We start from the raw sequence: 15,215 nt of genomic DNA, 5'->3' as shown, positions 1-15,215 counted from the left end.
AGAATACTGATCTAACAATGCGTCGTCGAATAATGGAATTGTGGGAAAAGCCAAACTGCGCGGAAGAGGAGGCTGGGGGCGAGGACGGATCTAATTGTTAGACAAAATACGCACCGATCTCGGGGCAGAATAACAGAATAGCAGAATAGCACTTGTGTGGATTCTAAATTTGAATACCGGGGCAAACGGGGTAACTAACGAACAAACTTTCTAAGTCAGCCAACTTCTAGGCGTTCATGCATTCGGAACGGAGGAAACCGATCAATCGAAATATCCGGGTGGTCAGGGCCGAGGAAGCACTTAGCTAAAACGCGTACCAATTAACGCGCCGATTGATTCCACGGTGGATGAAAAATTGACTAGAGCAAGAGAAACCGCCAAGCAAAAGACACAATGAACGGGATACAGAAAGTATGGTCGGCAAGGGGAAAAAAAGATACACAAAGAAGGAGAGAGAGGGAGAGGGAGAGGGAGAGAGAGAGAGAACGGCCGCCCGTCAATCTCTTTCTGGTCCCATCTCCCTCGTTCTCCTCCTCCTCCTACTCCTCCCCCTCTCCGCCCCTCATCGCTCCTCTTTCTCTTTTGCTCTTGGTCGTTGGTGGTGTTGGGCGGGCTGATGGTAGGAGGTGGATGGAAATCAATAGCCCTGAATAATGAACCCCAAGGCAGCACCCTCACTCCGCTCTCCACGGTCTGGAGCAATCTCTCATGCATCCTCTCATTCCAAACCGAGAGAGAAAGCAATTCTCTCTTCGCCATCCAGGGCCTACCAATCCCTTCTCCTTCTCAACACCCGAAAGGAGGTGTTTGTGTCCTCTCCTAGTCCCCAACTTTGCTACGAGACCCCCTCGAACCCAATTCGGATAACCGACGGAAGAGGAGGAGGAGCAGGAGGACACGGAAAATGATTACCCTCCTCCCCTTTCTTCTTCACCTCCTCCACCTCCTCCACCTCCACCTCCACCTCCGCCTCCTGGTCGCTCCATCTCTTTCCCTCCCCCGCGCGACGGATCGATGGTCGTCGAGCACCTTAGTTCGTGATTCTTCTGGATTCGGATCAATACCTACTTTAGCATTGCAATAAAATGGTCGGACAGCGCGTTATGATAGCCCACTCTCTTATCGAGTATCCGAGCCGGGGAAGCAATTCCGCGGTCGCTAAATTTATTTGCGACTCTGGGACCGAACGTAAAACCGTGTACATTACGAGGAGCCGGGCAAGAAGAACGGAAATATAATAATAACCGTGGCCGCCGGGGACTGGTGACGTCCGCAGAATTCTACGGATAGAATTCGATCCGAGATAAACGCCGGTCGCCAGCGCGAACGGAAGTCGACGCGTGGGACAAATGGGGGTTAACGCGGAATTAACATAATTATCGCAGTCGACGCCGGCGGCGCGACGCAACGCGGCTCGGAGCGGCGCGGCTCGGAGCGGCGTGGCGCAGCGCGACGGCAGGAGAGCGCGACTCTGAGAAATTGAACCTCCGATGTCTTCATCCGCGGGAGCCTCGATACGACGACTAGAATAAATAGACCCGTCAATTTACATAGTCGTTAACGGGCATAGCTGGCAAGCCCTTATCGGCTCTGTGGCTTCTGAACTTCCTGACCTAGCCAACGCGTTCTACGTTATTCCTGTGCACTTCTCCTCCGGGTCTCTACACCTCGACAACTTCAAGGTCCTCCTCTTCTATGCACCTGCCGCGGACCCTTATCCAAGGGAGACGCTTATTTCAGGGATCGATCACGGGACGCTGCAGCAATTTCTTGGATACTTTAACCAATTGAAAGTAACTGGAGAGCTACGAACCGTTTGGCCTCGATGCAGACTCTTATAATTTACCGCCACCCTGTATCGCTTCTACAGCTTGTAACCCGGCCGATGCATCTGTAACGACTGGCCCGGAGATACAGTTAAACGCATTTACAATTTAAATACTGCCGAGATACCGCTAAGTGTTTTACCCCGCGCTCCAACAGAAGATTTGTTACTAAATATATTCAATATTCAATGCGCTGTCGCGTCCGCGGTTAATTGCGCGTACAAGATGTGTGACAACGTTCGAGGTCTTTGTTCTGTTTCGTCTTGACAGCTCCTCCAACAACGGTTACCGGATAGCTTTTTCTATATATAAAACGCATTTAAACGCTTCATTTCTGTCTCAGCGTTAGAAAGGCGCCCGTTTCAAGCCAACAGCCGGCGCACCGACTACGGAATGTTTTCCGTAGCAATCAAACGGATGATCGTGCTGGTTGTCTTCTTTCCACGGAGCCGAGACCGCCTAAGGCGGATCGACGGAGCAACCCCTCGTGAAGGCGGGCGCTGGTAACGACTATGCAAATTTCATTTGACCCAGCCCAATTCTTCACACACGAAAGATTAAGACATTAGACCAGCGAGAGGAGGAGAAGAGCACGCTCTAAACTAGAGAGTGAATATATCGCCGTGGTGGAGAGAGGGACGAAGAAGCTAGCTGCAGAGCTTTCGCCATGATGTTCCGAACACTGCCGTACTTCCGCCGTCTGGATTATCTTCATGTCCTCGGCTATGCATCGCGTTCGCATGTAAACCTAAAACGGTGGGGCTCTTAAATTTTACATGGAACTTCGGCGGAGCTCGTTATTGCGATAGCGACTGGGTCTGATAACTGCAACAATCTTTCATGCCTGTCGTCTTCGGGGATCAACGAATCTTTAGCTTCGGAGGCTGATGGAAACATCGTTTGATCAACGAATCCCTAACTTTGCTGCCTGATAGAAATATCATACCTTTGCAGCTCGATAGGAGAACCATTCTGCTCGGTGTTCGGGTTATATTGAAACTCGTTAGCTATTTTCTAGATTCAAAGTCTAATATACGTTCTAGGAATTGGTTATTTGTATTGTTAGTTGAGTTATTCCACTGCTTGAAACATTAGAAAAGGTGGGGTTTTCGTGAGATTTGAATTTCTTGGTCAGAACCTTCTCGATAAAAAAGATATTCCGTATATGGACTCTTAGCCCAGTTTTCTTTCTGCACTAATTAGACGCAGATTCTGAACTGCCTTTCGTAATACGAGAAATATTATTATAGTTGCCGCACACCGTGTCAAGTTCTTTTACATCGACGAACCAAGCTAACCGTGATAAAAATACGAGAGCTATGATCACACGGAAGAACGAACATAGGTTTCTCCCGCGACGCGTCGCGGCGCAGACGTATTCTGTCCTCGGCGTCAGCGAGATCTTATTTAAGAAGGGAAGTAATTAGTTAGTTTTTCCAATAGAATAGCCGCGGTATGTAAAGCGCGCCATAGAATCGCCGGTTTTATATTTTGCCTGGAACGAATTCTGTATAAAAGCTTTGGCCCCAAAGAATTTCACGGCTCTTGTTCTGCTACGAATGAATCTCGGCGGTGGCGGCGGCGGCGGCGGCGGCGGGCACGGCCTCGCGGAGAATTTCGCGTCCGCCGGAACAACGGCAGAAAATGCATCACAGGTTATGCTTCCCATTTCGAGGTCCTACCCCCTGCCGCCGCCGCGATGGGAATTCCCATTCTTCGTGTTCGGCGGTCCGGAATTTTCCAGCAGCCGGCTTCGACCTCGGTTGGAACTTCTTCCCTTGCCGTACACTATCCCTTGCCGAGTGAGAGTAATTCTAGTTTGATACCGGGGGCCGCAATAGCCATATGGGCCGCGCCGCGGCGCGGTGCGCTCTCCTTTCGACGTAATAAAGGACCGGCCGAAGTAAGAAAGAGAAAGTGCATCGTTGCAGGGGAATAAGGTGGTGCAACCCGGTGTCCTTTACTTCCCTTTATCGGCGGCTCTTCTTGCCCCCGATCGAGACAAAGCCGTAGGTATTACCTTATTTCCCCAGTGCCTTGCTCCCTTCTATCGTACAAATCCTTCTTAGGAGGGTGTTTCCGCTCATACACTCCCTGCCTACAATCTGCCAAGGTATTTTTATCTGTTTCCTTCGTGTTCTTGTTATCCTGTTTATGCGGTAGGCAATACGCGTTCTCGTTATTTTAATGGACCGTTTCGTCAATGAACGGTTCTTTCCGTTTCCGAGGATAATCCGGTTCTACGCCGTCGACTTTCGAAACGGCAGAGCTTTAACGGAAGTGCACGATCAGGGTAAGTGAGTGGTAGAACTTGTGTGTTCGAGTCTTCCGAGGGGTTCAGCGCACAACGCTGACAACTTTGATATTTTTTACAACGTTCGTTCTGGCTACAGATGTTTCGAACGAAATATGGTTTCGTGGAAGTCGTTGACACGTTCATTATAAAATATACGCCCTCGCAAATTTCACAAGTTCAAAGTAATTTAGTTATTAAAATGAAAACTAAAAAGCTGATCTGGTTCGTGTACTTTAATTATACAAATTGTTCTATTTGACAATGTCAACAAACTTTTCGTTCCTTCCAAGCGAAGTGGTAACCGTTTAGTTTTAATTAGCTACGGGTGAAAGACTGGTTCTTGAAAACAGGCTTCTTGTATTCAGTTCATGTCACGAGCTAAGAAGGAGTAAAGTTGGTACGTTTGTTTATGTTAATTTAACTCGGTGACACCTTGTTACCCTTTCTTGTGGCTGTTGCCCGGCGTGCACCTTGGGCGGAGAGAGAACGAGAGAGACGGAAATAAGAAATTGAGCAGCAGGGCGGTAAACATCTAAAACTGTCGCGAATATGATCCAATGATATTAAATTAGCCTAGGAAAAATTCTATAAACTACTACAAAACTTCAATAAATTTCTTCTTAATTATATCCCTTTCATACGTTTCAGATCAAGACAAATTCAATCATAGTCTACATACAACAGTTTAGTCTGCGAACTAATGACGTCGGATCTATAAAAAATAATTGATATTAAACAGTTCCTAAATATCTTTCGATCGTCATCAAGCAAAGAACGTCGAAATTCGAAGGAATAAAAATGAATCGCGGTCGAATAGCGGCGCAGACGTCGACAAATATAATCGTCGGGGGCAACGCGGCGCGATTGTTAAGAGAATTTCGTATAAACCGAAAACAATAATTACTCCATTGTCGATTTAAGCGGAAAATTGTTTCGAGTCGAAGCAATTTTGAATGGGCCAGAGGGCGACGCGTTCACCGGATCGATTTGTGGGCTAGGACAGAAAGAGAGAAGGGCCGATGTAGAGAGGTTAGTGGGAAAAAAGTAGGATAACATACAGCCGCGCATGCAGACGAAGAGACGGACAACGGACGAACGGAACGAATGAACGAACCAACGGAACGAAAGAAACGAACGAAACGGGACGGAACGAACGAACGGAACGAAACGAAACGAAACGAACGAACGGAATAGAACGAAACGAGACAAACGAACGAACGAACGAACGAAACGAACAGACGAGCAGCCCTTGTGAACCTCGTGTCGAGAGAGGAGAGAGATTGCGGGACGGCTGGTAGCGGGGTTGGCTGCCATTGTAATGGCGTGTGCCATGGTCCCCATGTGCCAACCACCCCAACAGCTGAGCCCTTTGCTACACTGCTGTTAAATACGCTGAAACGAGCAAACCGCTCGCGAGAGTTAAACTCGTAGTTATCGCTCGCATCGATATACATATATGTATGTGCGAATCGATGGACGCGTCCTCTTTAAATCCACTCTACTGCACAAACGCTTGCAATTGAAAGGAAATGATTTCATTTGGTTCTATTCTGTGGCCACCGCCGATATCAAGATTTATATTTTAATACATTTAATTGAACGACAAAATGATATACGCTCGTCGCTTAAATTATGCCGGCAGCCGCCGCCACCACCGACGCAGCGCGCCGCGCCCCGCAGCGCACTGCCTGCGCCGCGCCGCGCTACACGTTTTCCACCGTTCGTTGCATTTCGATATCGTTTGATTGTGAATTGTAGCGTCGAACTGCATTGTATACACCCCCTCTCCTCCCAGGCAACGAAAGGTCCACCCACTCGCCGCAAACTTATTGCTCCCACTTTGGCGCGCTTCATGCGGACCGTTCGTTCGCGCCGCCGACACGGGCCCCGTTGTTAAGACAGTTAATTATCGTCTTTTCCTCTATTCGAAAAGTTACGGCACTATGCACTCGTTAATAAGTTACGACGTTGCGCTGACAGCGAGACACAGGGCGGAACAGCGACGTTCCGTAGTAGACGGCTGGGATGGAAAAGAGAACGAAGAAGCAAAGGAACAAAGGACGCGGGAAGTGTCCTCAAATACCGACGACGAAAAGTTACCAAAGTATCGTAACTACTCGGTAATTAAGTAAGGATGCCGAAGTGGCAGTCAATGGGGCAGCCAGCGAAATAAAGGGGATGTAAAGCGAGTTTCCGTGAACAGAGAGGCCGGGGCACCGGTAGTTTTCTATTTACGTTGAATTGTAACTCAATCTGTAGGGTAAAACAAATTGGTCGAGTGTCGGCGAACGGAAGGAGGAGGCAGCATAGCGACCGTCCAAGAAGAGAAAAGTGACCGAACGGGGTGAGACGGGGGTGGAAGAAGCACGGGTGAGAGAAAGACAGCAGACAGAGAGAGAGTGAGAGAGAGAGAGAGAGAGAGAGAAGGAGTGAGAGTGGGGGTCGACTACCATGATCCAAGCGGTCGATGGTAGCCGAAAGACTTGAAGAGGTAGATGTATTAGCATTCACAACAAGCTACTGCCTACCACGACCGAGAAATGAAAGAGACAGAGGAAGAGGGTACGATGAGAAGATAATAGCGAAGGGTGGAGAAGGATAAACGATACGGGAGGAACAAGGAGCCGCGCAAAAGAGAGAGGAAAAGTTTGGCTCGGAAACGGTAACAAGGGATGGACGACCGGAGGTGGGCCGTGAGGTGGGGCATGGATGCTGCACAGCTCGAGGAATCAAAATATAATTACACGAAGACAGGCTGTAACACGGAGACAGAATCGCGGAGAAATAGACGGGTCTCATTAAAATTGGAGAGCTGTTTCGAAACTACAAGACTGCCGTGTCGGTTGCAGCCTCGTCGTCGTTGAGCACTACCTTTCCCTAACTCGAGCTCTTGCCACACTGTCCTGCCCCCTGCCTTACCCCACCGCCAGCTGTATCTGTAACCGTACCATCGCCCATCTTCGCTCTTTGCCTGCGTTTCGAACAAAAAAAACATGACAGTGGACAGTTTGTTGGCAGAGTGTATTGAAAATGTAGGAAACCCAGTCACCGCACCGATGAAACCGCTGCTGTTGGTTACGCGAATACGTTTCCTTAACGGAGTTGAACCGTCACCATATGTACGCGCCAATGGTAGCTAGAATTTGCTAATTAACAGTAGGTACACGAAACGCGTCGTTTTTGCACGTACCACATTGTTTACTTTGAAATGCTTATTGAAATGACAAAGATGCATTCATGGGGAATCTACTACATTTTGCTTCACATAAGAATCGCTAAAAATTTGTGGCTATTATTTGTACGAAGAAATGTAAAGTAAATCTAATAAGATTTTCCACCGATGATACGAATTGTCAACCGCACCGTTGACGGAGATTTCGGTAAGTAGCTTAATCCTTTCGGTAGGTTTTTATCTGGTATTGTTCATCGGTTTTTATTCAACGAACGCTGCGATACCGTTATTTCAACCGGCGCGACCCACCGACGGAACGTACTCGCGGACATACGCTTGCGTTATTTGACGTGCCGAATGTCAACGCAAACGAATAGATTTCGTTTGTTCGTGACAAAGTGACCCCCAATTGTTCCGGCGAAAACGCGTCGCATCCATACGGCCCTTGTTTACTGGAAAGTTTCAAATTACAGGTACCGGGGCGCCGCGATTGCTGAAAATCGCTTTGCAGCAGGCTTTATAGCTGTTTTATATACATTAACGATAGGCTATTACTCCCGAATGCGAGCGATCGGGAAAACAACTTCGCCGCGGGACAAGAAGAGGAAAAAAAACGCGAAATTCGGGCGAGATTTAAACTTTGCGCTTTCCCGGACATTAATTGCGAAACGGGTCGCCGATGCATTCCGTTGTACATCGGCGAAACGATTATACAATAGAATATTCAGCGCACGAAATAGCAAACTTAATAGGCGTGGTCGGCGTGTGCTCGCGAGCGCGCGCGCGTATGTGTGTGAACGCTCCTTTTCGCTAAATATACGTATCCATCCTTGTTAGAGACACGGAGGCCAACGAAATATTGGCGATCCTCGGAGTACGCACCAAGCGTGGCGAAGTTGGAAGCGAGAATAATTCGAAAGATTAACGAGCTATTTCCCGGCAAAAACTCGAACGGCCATTCGTCAACCATAAATTTCGCATGCCTACAAAAATAAAAATGCGCTCTCTCCCGTGCCGCGCCAGGGTTGTGTGCGGCTTATCGGCCGGATATTTATTGTAAAATGCCTGCGTTCTTCCCGTCCGTTCCTGACTACAGTTCGCCGGCCATATCGCGGCCATTTTTTAGACAAATTAAATAAAGCGGACCTGCCGAAGGACGCCGTTAGTAGTAAAAGATCGATGCAAATTATTCATCGGAACCTCGTTTCCTAATGCGGTATAAATTGTTTGCTATGCGATTCGAAAAATTCGACCGGTTTCTCATATAAAAATGATCCTAGCTTGAAATTCTGCTTATAAAAATATACCAAACTTTCTTGTTACATCCATAGATCAAGTTACAATGAATTTGTTGAATTCGGCAACGATGGTCAATTTTGATCGCAGATTTTCAATTTTAATTCGTATCGAGAATCAAATTAAACGTCGGCTTTATTAAACGGTCGTAAGAGACGGCTCGGACGGGGACAAAAAATTGATTCCGTACAAGCGACCATAACTACAGGCCACCCTAGACCATGCGAATTCCGGGCATTTCATATAAAGCGATCGTATCGCTTCACAATAACGAAACGATCGTCGAAGCCGGTCCGGAATTTCGAATAAAATCATTCAGCCCGCGGCTTTTCAACTGATGCACAATTCATGAAGACAATCCGAGTATCTCTCGGAGCGTTGTCTCATTTTTCCAAATGCCTTTATAAAATCCCGGCCCGGGCGAAGCGCCGCGCGCGTCACCGAAAGAAAGAGGAGGAGAAAGGGGAGGAGAAGGATCCTCTCTTGGCTTTTGTCCCTTCCGCATCCCTCTCTCGTTTATACGAAAGGTATCGCGTAACCGACCCCATCGTAATTCGAGCAGCGGGGATCGAGTTGTGGCATTAGATACCTCTCTGCCGGTATGAGAAGAGGCTGCGCGGACGGTGACCAGTGACGTCAGTGTTAAAGTCCCCGTTTCCGGGAGAAGTTTCCGCTGCGGAAACGGCACGAAGCGTTCGTGAACGTTGTCCTATTGTATCAGGTTTGCCGGCGTCTGGTGCACCGCGATGTTCGAGCGAGGAAGAGATTGCCTACCCTTGGGTGAGAAGGAGAGGTTACCAAGGGTGGATAGAGAGGCTTACGGCCGGCCAACAAAGGCCGTCGATCGTCGACGTCGGCTCATCCTCTCGGCGATCGACGTGAATGCCCGCGAAATTTATTGTTTCACCGGCTTAGCCCGCTCTTCTACGTCCCTTGCCTCGCTGCTCTCACTCTTTTCCTCCCTCTTTCAACTCCTCCTCCTCCTCCTCCTCCTACTCCATCCACCACCTCCTCCACCCACGCCGCACCCTACACCCACGTCTCTTTCTCGCCCACCGCTTTCTCTGTCCCCACCGAGCGGCGCGGCGTTCCCGTCATACGCCACGTCGTGAAACAAAAGAATAAATCCTGATTAATCTCTCAGTCGCGTTTCGAAAGTTACCTCGCCGACAATACCATATACAGGGTGTTTCTTAGCGCGTGAGAGCTACTGAAGCGACAGATCCCTCGGCTGAAAACCAACCAAACGCGATCATCGAAACCTCCACGCCGGATTAAGATTTACTATTTCGAATATTCCAATGTTATCGAATGACCTTAAGGATGAAGGGTGTGATTTCAGCCTTTCTAGACCCGCCGAAGCGAAATGATTTTTCGGAAAAAAAATTACGAGTGTTTTCTTTTTAATTAGTATTTACTAGTATGGTAAAGGTTTTGTCACCTTTTTCATCAATTAGAAGTAATAATCACACTCTACACGATCACTTTGATCTAATCGACTTATTAGGTATACCAATTTTGTGCATTTTTGTTAAACCCTAGTTATTTTTATATTTCTATTGCACCCTCGTTTCTTTGAACACTTTGACTGTCATGTTACCCATATGTGAGTGACGGAATTATATGTGAAAACAAAGAAGCCGTAAAATGATAATTTAGCCCGGATAAAAAATTCTGAAAATCGAAATTCTCACTCACCCTTGTGCATGCCGGTGTACTTGTCCTTCAAGACGGTGAACTCATAGATCTTGCCGAACTCTTCGAACATCGGTCGCAACGCGTCCTCCTCGAGGTGCCTGGGTATTTGTCCGACGAAAAGCTTGATGGCGGCGTCCCCGTTGCTGGAGGTCGGCGAGGATGGTACCGGTATCAGCATGTTTGTCACTCGCGGATCACGGACGCGCCCAAACTGGTCAGGACTCGGCGTCTCAATGTCAACGACCTTGACTACGGCGTCGTTCGGTAACACGTACGCGAGAGAGATCGATCGTCTGCAACGTGTTTTCGGCGGCCAGGGTAGTCCGTGATTACTTATCGCGTCGCGCATAAACTACGATCGCGGGGCAAAATCAGTGGGCAGTTGACACGTGAGGAGGGGATGGGCAGCGTCACGAACGTACTCGTTAACTGTCGTCAGCGGGGGTAACCGAGCGACCGAACGGGGGCCCGAAAGTAGGGGGCTTGGGGGGCCGAGTCGGCGAGAGCGTGAAACGGAGGCGTTATTTGCCGAAAGCGAAGTCCCGGCGAGCGATGCAACGACGGACGAAGGGCGGCGAGGGGTTGGCAGAGCCCGCAGGAGCAAGGCTAGACGCAGGGGAAGGAAGAGGAGGTAGAGCCAGCACCAGCACCAGCTCCGGCAGCAGCGGCAAGAGGAGGAGGAGGAGGAGGAGGAGGAGGAGGAGGTCCGGTTTTAATCAGGAGCTCGATAAAAAATACACGATAGCGTAATCTTCGTTGGAACGGAAAACAGAGTGGCGTGGTAGCAGAACCAAAGGGAAAGAAAGAGCAAGATAGGAAGACTGTAGAGGGTGGGAAGCGGCTAACGCGGCTCGTGCACGGGAAAGCGAATACTTAACGAGAAAGAGGGTGAAATAAGGGTAGCCGCTGGAAGAGGGAGTCGACGATGCCGCTCGCACGCAACGATTAATGGCTTTCGAAACACATTAAGAGCGGCCTTTTAAAAAAATATCTCCGGCCCAACGAAATTAAGTGCGTGCCGCCGCGGCGCGCTGCATCGTTCGAACGCGAGTCGAGTCGAGTCGAGTCGAGGCAAGGCAAGGCGAGGCGAGGCGAGGCGAGGCGAGGCGAGGCGAGGCGAGGCGAGTGCGCGAGTGCGCGCGCGTGTTCGCCTGATCCCTCGGCTGTGTGTACCTGCGATCCACGTGGATTTAATGCCCGTACAATTGATTCGGATGTGTACCGTGTCCACCACGTGCCCGCGTGCTTCTATGCTTATCAATTACGCGATTACCAGGCCTTTCTTTGCAGAAGCGGCGCTCGATACGATGCTGATCGATTCGCGCGGCACCCCGATTGATAAACGTGATAACGTGTCTATGGTCTCGTGCACGAACACCAGTTGCTCGGACAGTCTGCAAGTAATCTGAATAGAGAACCTCGGATAAGCCCGGAACGTTTGACGCAGTCGACGCGACGGTAACGAACAACGTTTGCCCACCGATATTTAAACGGCGAACAATAATTGGCTCGCGCGTGTCGGCCGACCGATCCACGCCCCCAGATAACGAATAATACGGAATAAAATATGTCTCGCGCGGCGACGCTTATATACCGATCACGATACTACACTTTCACCAGACAAATACTTTTTCACGGTCGAAGCAGCAGACACACACGCGACAGGTAGGATCCGAATAAGCTGCTCCGAATAGGCAATTTTCGCACACGGCTACACGATTTACACCATTACTGTATATCCCAGTGGAAAGATCGGACTTGGATCACTTTGGAACTTTTGATGAATTCTTGTTGCGACGGCTGCTGCGGAAGCCGGCGGATTTCTCGTATTGGATTGGTTTCACTGTGATATTCTTCAGACAATTTGGATTAGGCAGGCGTTTCAGAATACAGGTGGACAGGTATGGTTGAGCAGACTATTTCGTAAAATTAGTTTAAATATTCTAAACTAAACGATCACAAGTACAGCACGTTCACGATCACGAGAGAACAGAACTACAACACAGCGCACGAGACACTATACAACACTGGTAGTTGAACGACCCTCAGCTTGATCCGCACCACGCGCCCTGACGCCATCGTCCACCGGGAAATTACACGCACCCTTCCCCTCCTACGAGCCGCCCCTACGACGTCACCCCATCTCAATATACGAGGGGTACACTTCCCCTATCGAGTCTTCGCCGTGCACGATTGTGTCTTTGCGCCCTCTTATTAGCTAGGCCAACGCCGTAGTAGCCTCCGTGCCATTCATTTCCATGGATTGTCCTTAACCTCTGCTGCCCCATTCACCCGTATTCGCGTGGAAATTGGATTCCACGAAACAAAGTTACAATCCGCGTTGTCGTGTTCGTGATAGCTGTCTTAAACTTATTCCCGCTCGAACGCAGTAGATAGCTCGGGGCTGTCTAAATTAAACCCTGTGTTTGCCGACTTGGAAAAATTTACCACCCTCCAATCATCTATCGACTGTCCTCGAGTAAATCTTTCTCTAGTCACCGAAAAATTTTCGCGCGATACCAGCAAACAAAATAGAAGAATATTCATGAGTTTTATTGATTTTTTTCGTTGTTCTAACTGTCGGCGATTATATATTTTTTACGCTGGGTTTAATATGCGGCTGCACAGATCGAATACGTATTGTAGCGGTCATTATATTGTATTATTGCCATGCGTTTCGCTGCGAACGATTGTTTTGCGAGTAGTACCGAAAAGTATGTCTGCATGGTAGGTAGCCACTCAACGGGGCAGGCTAGCTGAGTCATCGCCCCGTGCGATACTCGATCGCATCACACTGTGTTAATCTCTCGTACACATGCACGCTCACGATTAAACAGCTGTATGCACGCGCACACGTCATCCGATGGTACCCTCGGTTTCTGAGCTACGAAATTTTTCTCACAATCACGGACATGCGTATTCACGCAGCCATGGAAGCGTGGCGATGACAAAGAATATATTTCTACGCGCTGCAGTCATATATCTGCCACTTTGGTTTATCCCAGGCTTTCAGTGCAGATCTTTATGCGTTTATAGTATACGTAAAATTTCAAAATGCCCCGAAACACCCAAATTGATGGAAATAAATAATAATAATAATCTTCTTTCAATTTTATCGCACGGAATATTTTTTCAACTAATGAATGAAATTCTTCCCCCGATAAAATAATATCAAAACTTATTAGGTATTCGCGCACAGAACATTGCAATCGGCTGATTTATACGATTACTACGGTGGCAGCGGTTCAATTAACCATCGTGTTCATCAATATTTAAGCAACTTAAAACAGAAAAAACAATTAAATTCCGTCCCGTCGCGAAACAGCGCAACAAAGACTGTGCGAGGTCTTAATTGTTTTATTGCCCTGCGGATTGGGATTTCATTCCAGCTGCAGGTCGCGCGCGCGCTGGAGCCAAACTTGGTTCTTTATTAATTTTTATAGCAAAGCTGATTCCAGAAATCCCAGACCAATACACGCGTGGATAATCAAGGGAGCATCCCTCTGTATTTTTATTTGTAATTTCGAACCGTATTGTCGAAGCTGGCCATTGAACAGGGTCTGAATTAATCAAAAACCAATATGAGTTTTTAATGCATGATACATACTCCCCATGCAATCGTACGACTAAAGCATTTTTCATTAATTTCAATTAAGTATTAAGATAAAAACGCATTTAATATATATCATTCTACTAATAAATTTAAACGATGCTTCAAAATCAAAATAATGGAAACGAGAAATTTACTGTTTCCATTAAAGCTTGATACTGTTTTATACGCACAGAATAAAACAGTATAGCTTATACAATGTAAAGTGTAATAAATGTTCATCATCATTTAATATGATATTAATGCATAATAACTATTTAAACTGATTTCGTAGATGTTTTTTCGGGTTTTCTATAGATACAGTGGCTTATTAATACGTGTGGAATTCTTTATGCCTAATTTTCCTTATGGGCGCGATAGTGTTTCAGCCACGTTGCGTCTATATCTCATCGAAGGAGGTCGACATAGGAATGCATGAGAAGCAACATACGCCATACGTGTCTGCAAATTTAGTTTCAACATATGTGCCGGAGTTCACGCTTATCGACCCACCCTCTGTAGAAAGACGCGGTCTGTGATGTTAATGTAGGTTAAGGATGAAAAGAAACAGTGTGCTGTGCAGCCTGGAAAAGCGCAGCCGGTTACAAGAGCGCCGCGCAAGTATTACGTTTGCACATTCCTACAAAACTGACAATCCGCTCTTTGTCCTAAAGCTGTTGGAGACCACGATCTTCACGTTTAGGGGACACGGGGTACATACCATCTTGTTTGTGCGTCCCGCCGCGCCGCGCCGCGCCGCGATACAGAGACCTCTTCGGTTAATATTTTCTAATGTCCTCGTCGGTTAATGATAGCGAAAAAAAAAACGAACCAGCCGCGTTTTTACTTTTTAATAACAGACCCGCCGAGAGCCGGCGAGTTTTGGCAACGCACAAAAATTGCTCGTTACGGAAATGTTAACCCCGGACCCGGTGGAGGTTCAAAGTACTCGTCGCTTTTTCCACCAATTTAGCACGTAACTTGCTTTTCTGCCAGCTATCAAAGCGACTTCCTCTCGGTATTGGTAATTTTTTAGGTTAAGCTACAACGACAGCTTTAACACGCCGAAACCGATGAAACTACGATTACGTACAAAGTGGAGGGTAATTCGGCGGCTGCGACCGGTAAGGGGATGTTTGCTTATCGGAAAACTGACAAATCGTGTCGTTTGTCCAGGACAAGACAATTATCTTCTATACACCTTGTCCGATCGTTTAACATATTTTTTAAATGAAATTCTCGCGATCGTGAAGTTATGAATACTCCATGATGTTTTATCTTCTAAAATTATCTTTTATGTCTATTGCAAATGATATTTCAGATAAATGCTACGAGTAA

At 47.6% G+C, this 15,215-nt stretch overlaps 1 protein-coding gene across 1 annotated transcript in view; it reads right to left on the bottom strand.

The window, feature by feature from the left end:
- LOC144470895 (CUGBP Elav-like family member 3) overlaps positions 1–10,466 on the bottom strand; it is a 234,202-nt gene extending 223,736 nt beyond the window's left edge. Inside the window, exon 1 of the mRNA XM_078182485.1 lies at positions 10,289–10,466. Within this exon, the coding sequence (XP_078038611.1) occupies positions 10,289–10,466 (178 nt within the window). The remainder of the gene's footprint in view (positions 1–10,288) is intronic.
- Positions 10,467–15,215: the final 4,749 nt, after the last annotated feature.

Source organism: Augochlora pura, chromosome 6 (assembly GCF_028453695.1).
Source record: "Augochlora pura isolate Apur16 chromosome 6, APUR_v2.2.1, whole genome shotgun sequence".
NCBI classification, from domain to species: Eukaryota; Metazoa; Arthropoda; class Insecta; order Hymenoptera; family Halictidae; genus Augochlora; species Augochlora pura.
The sequence above is the reverse complement of the archived record's forward strand: the minus strand, read 5'-3'. Positions and strand labels throughout refer to the sequence as shown.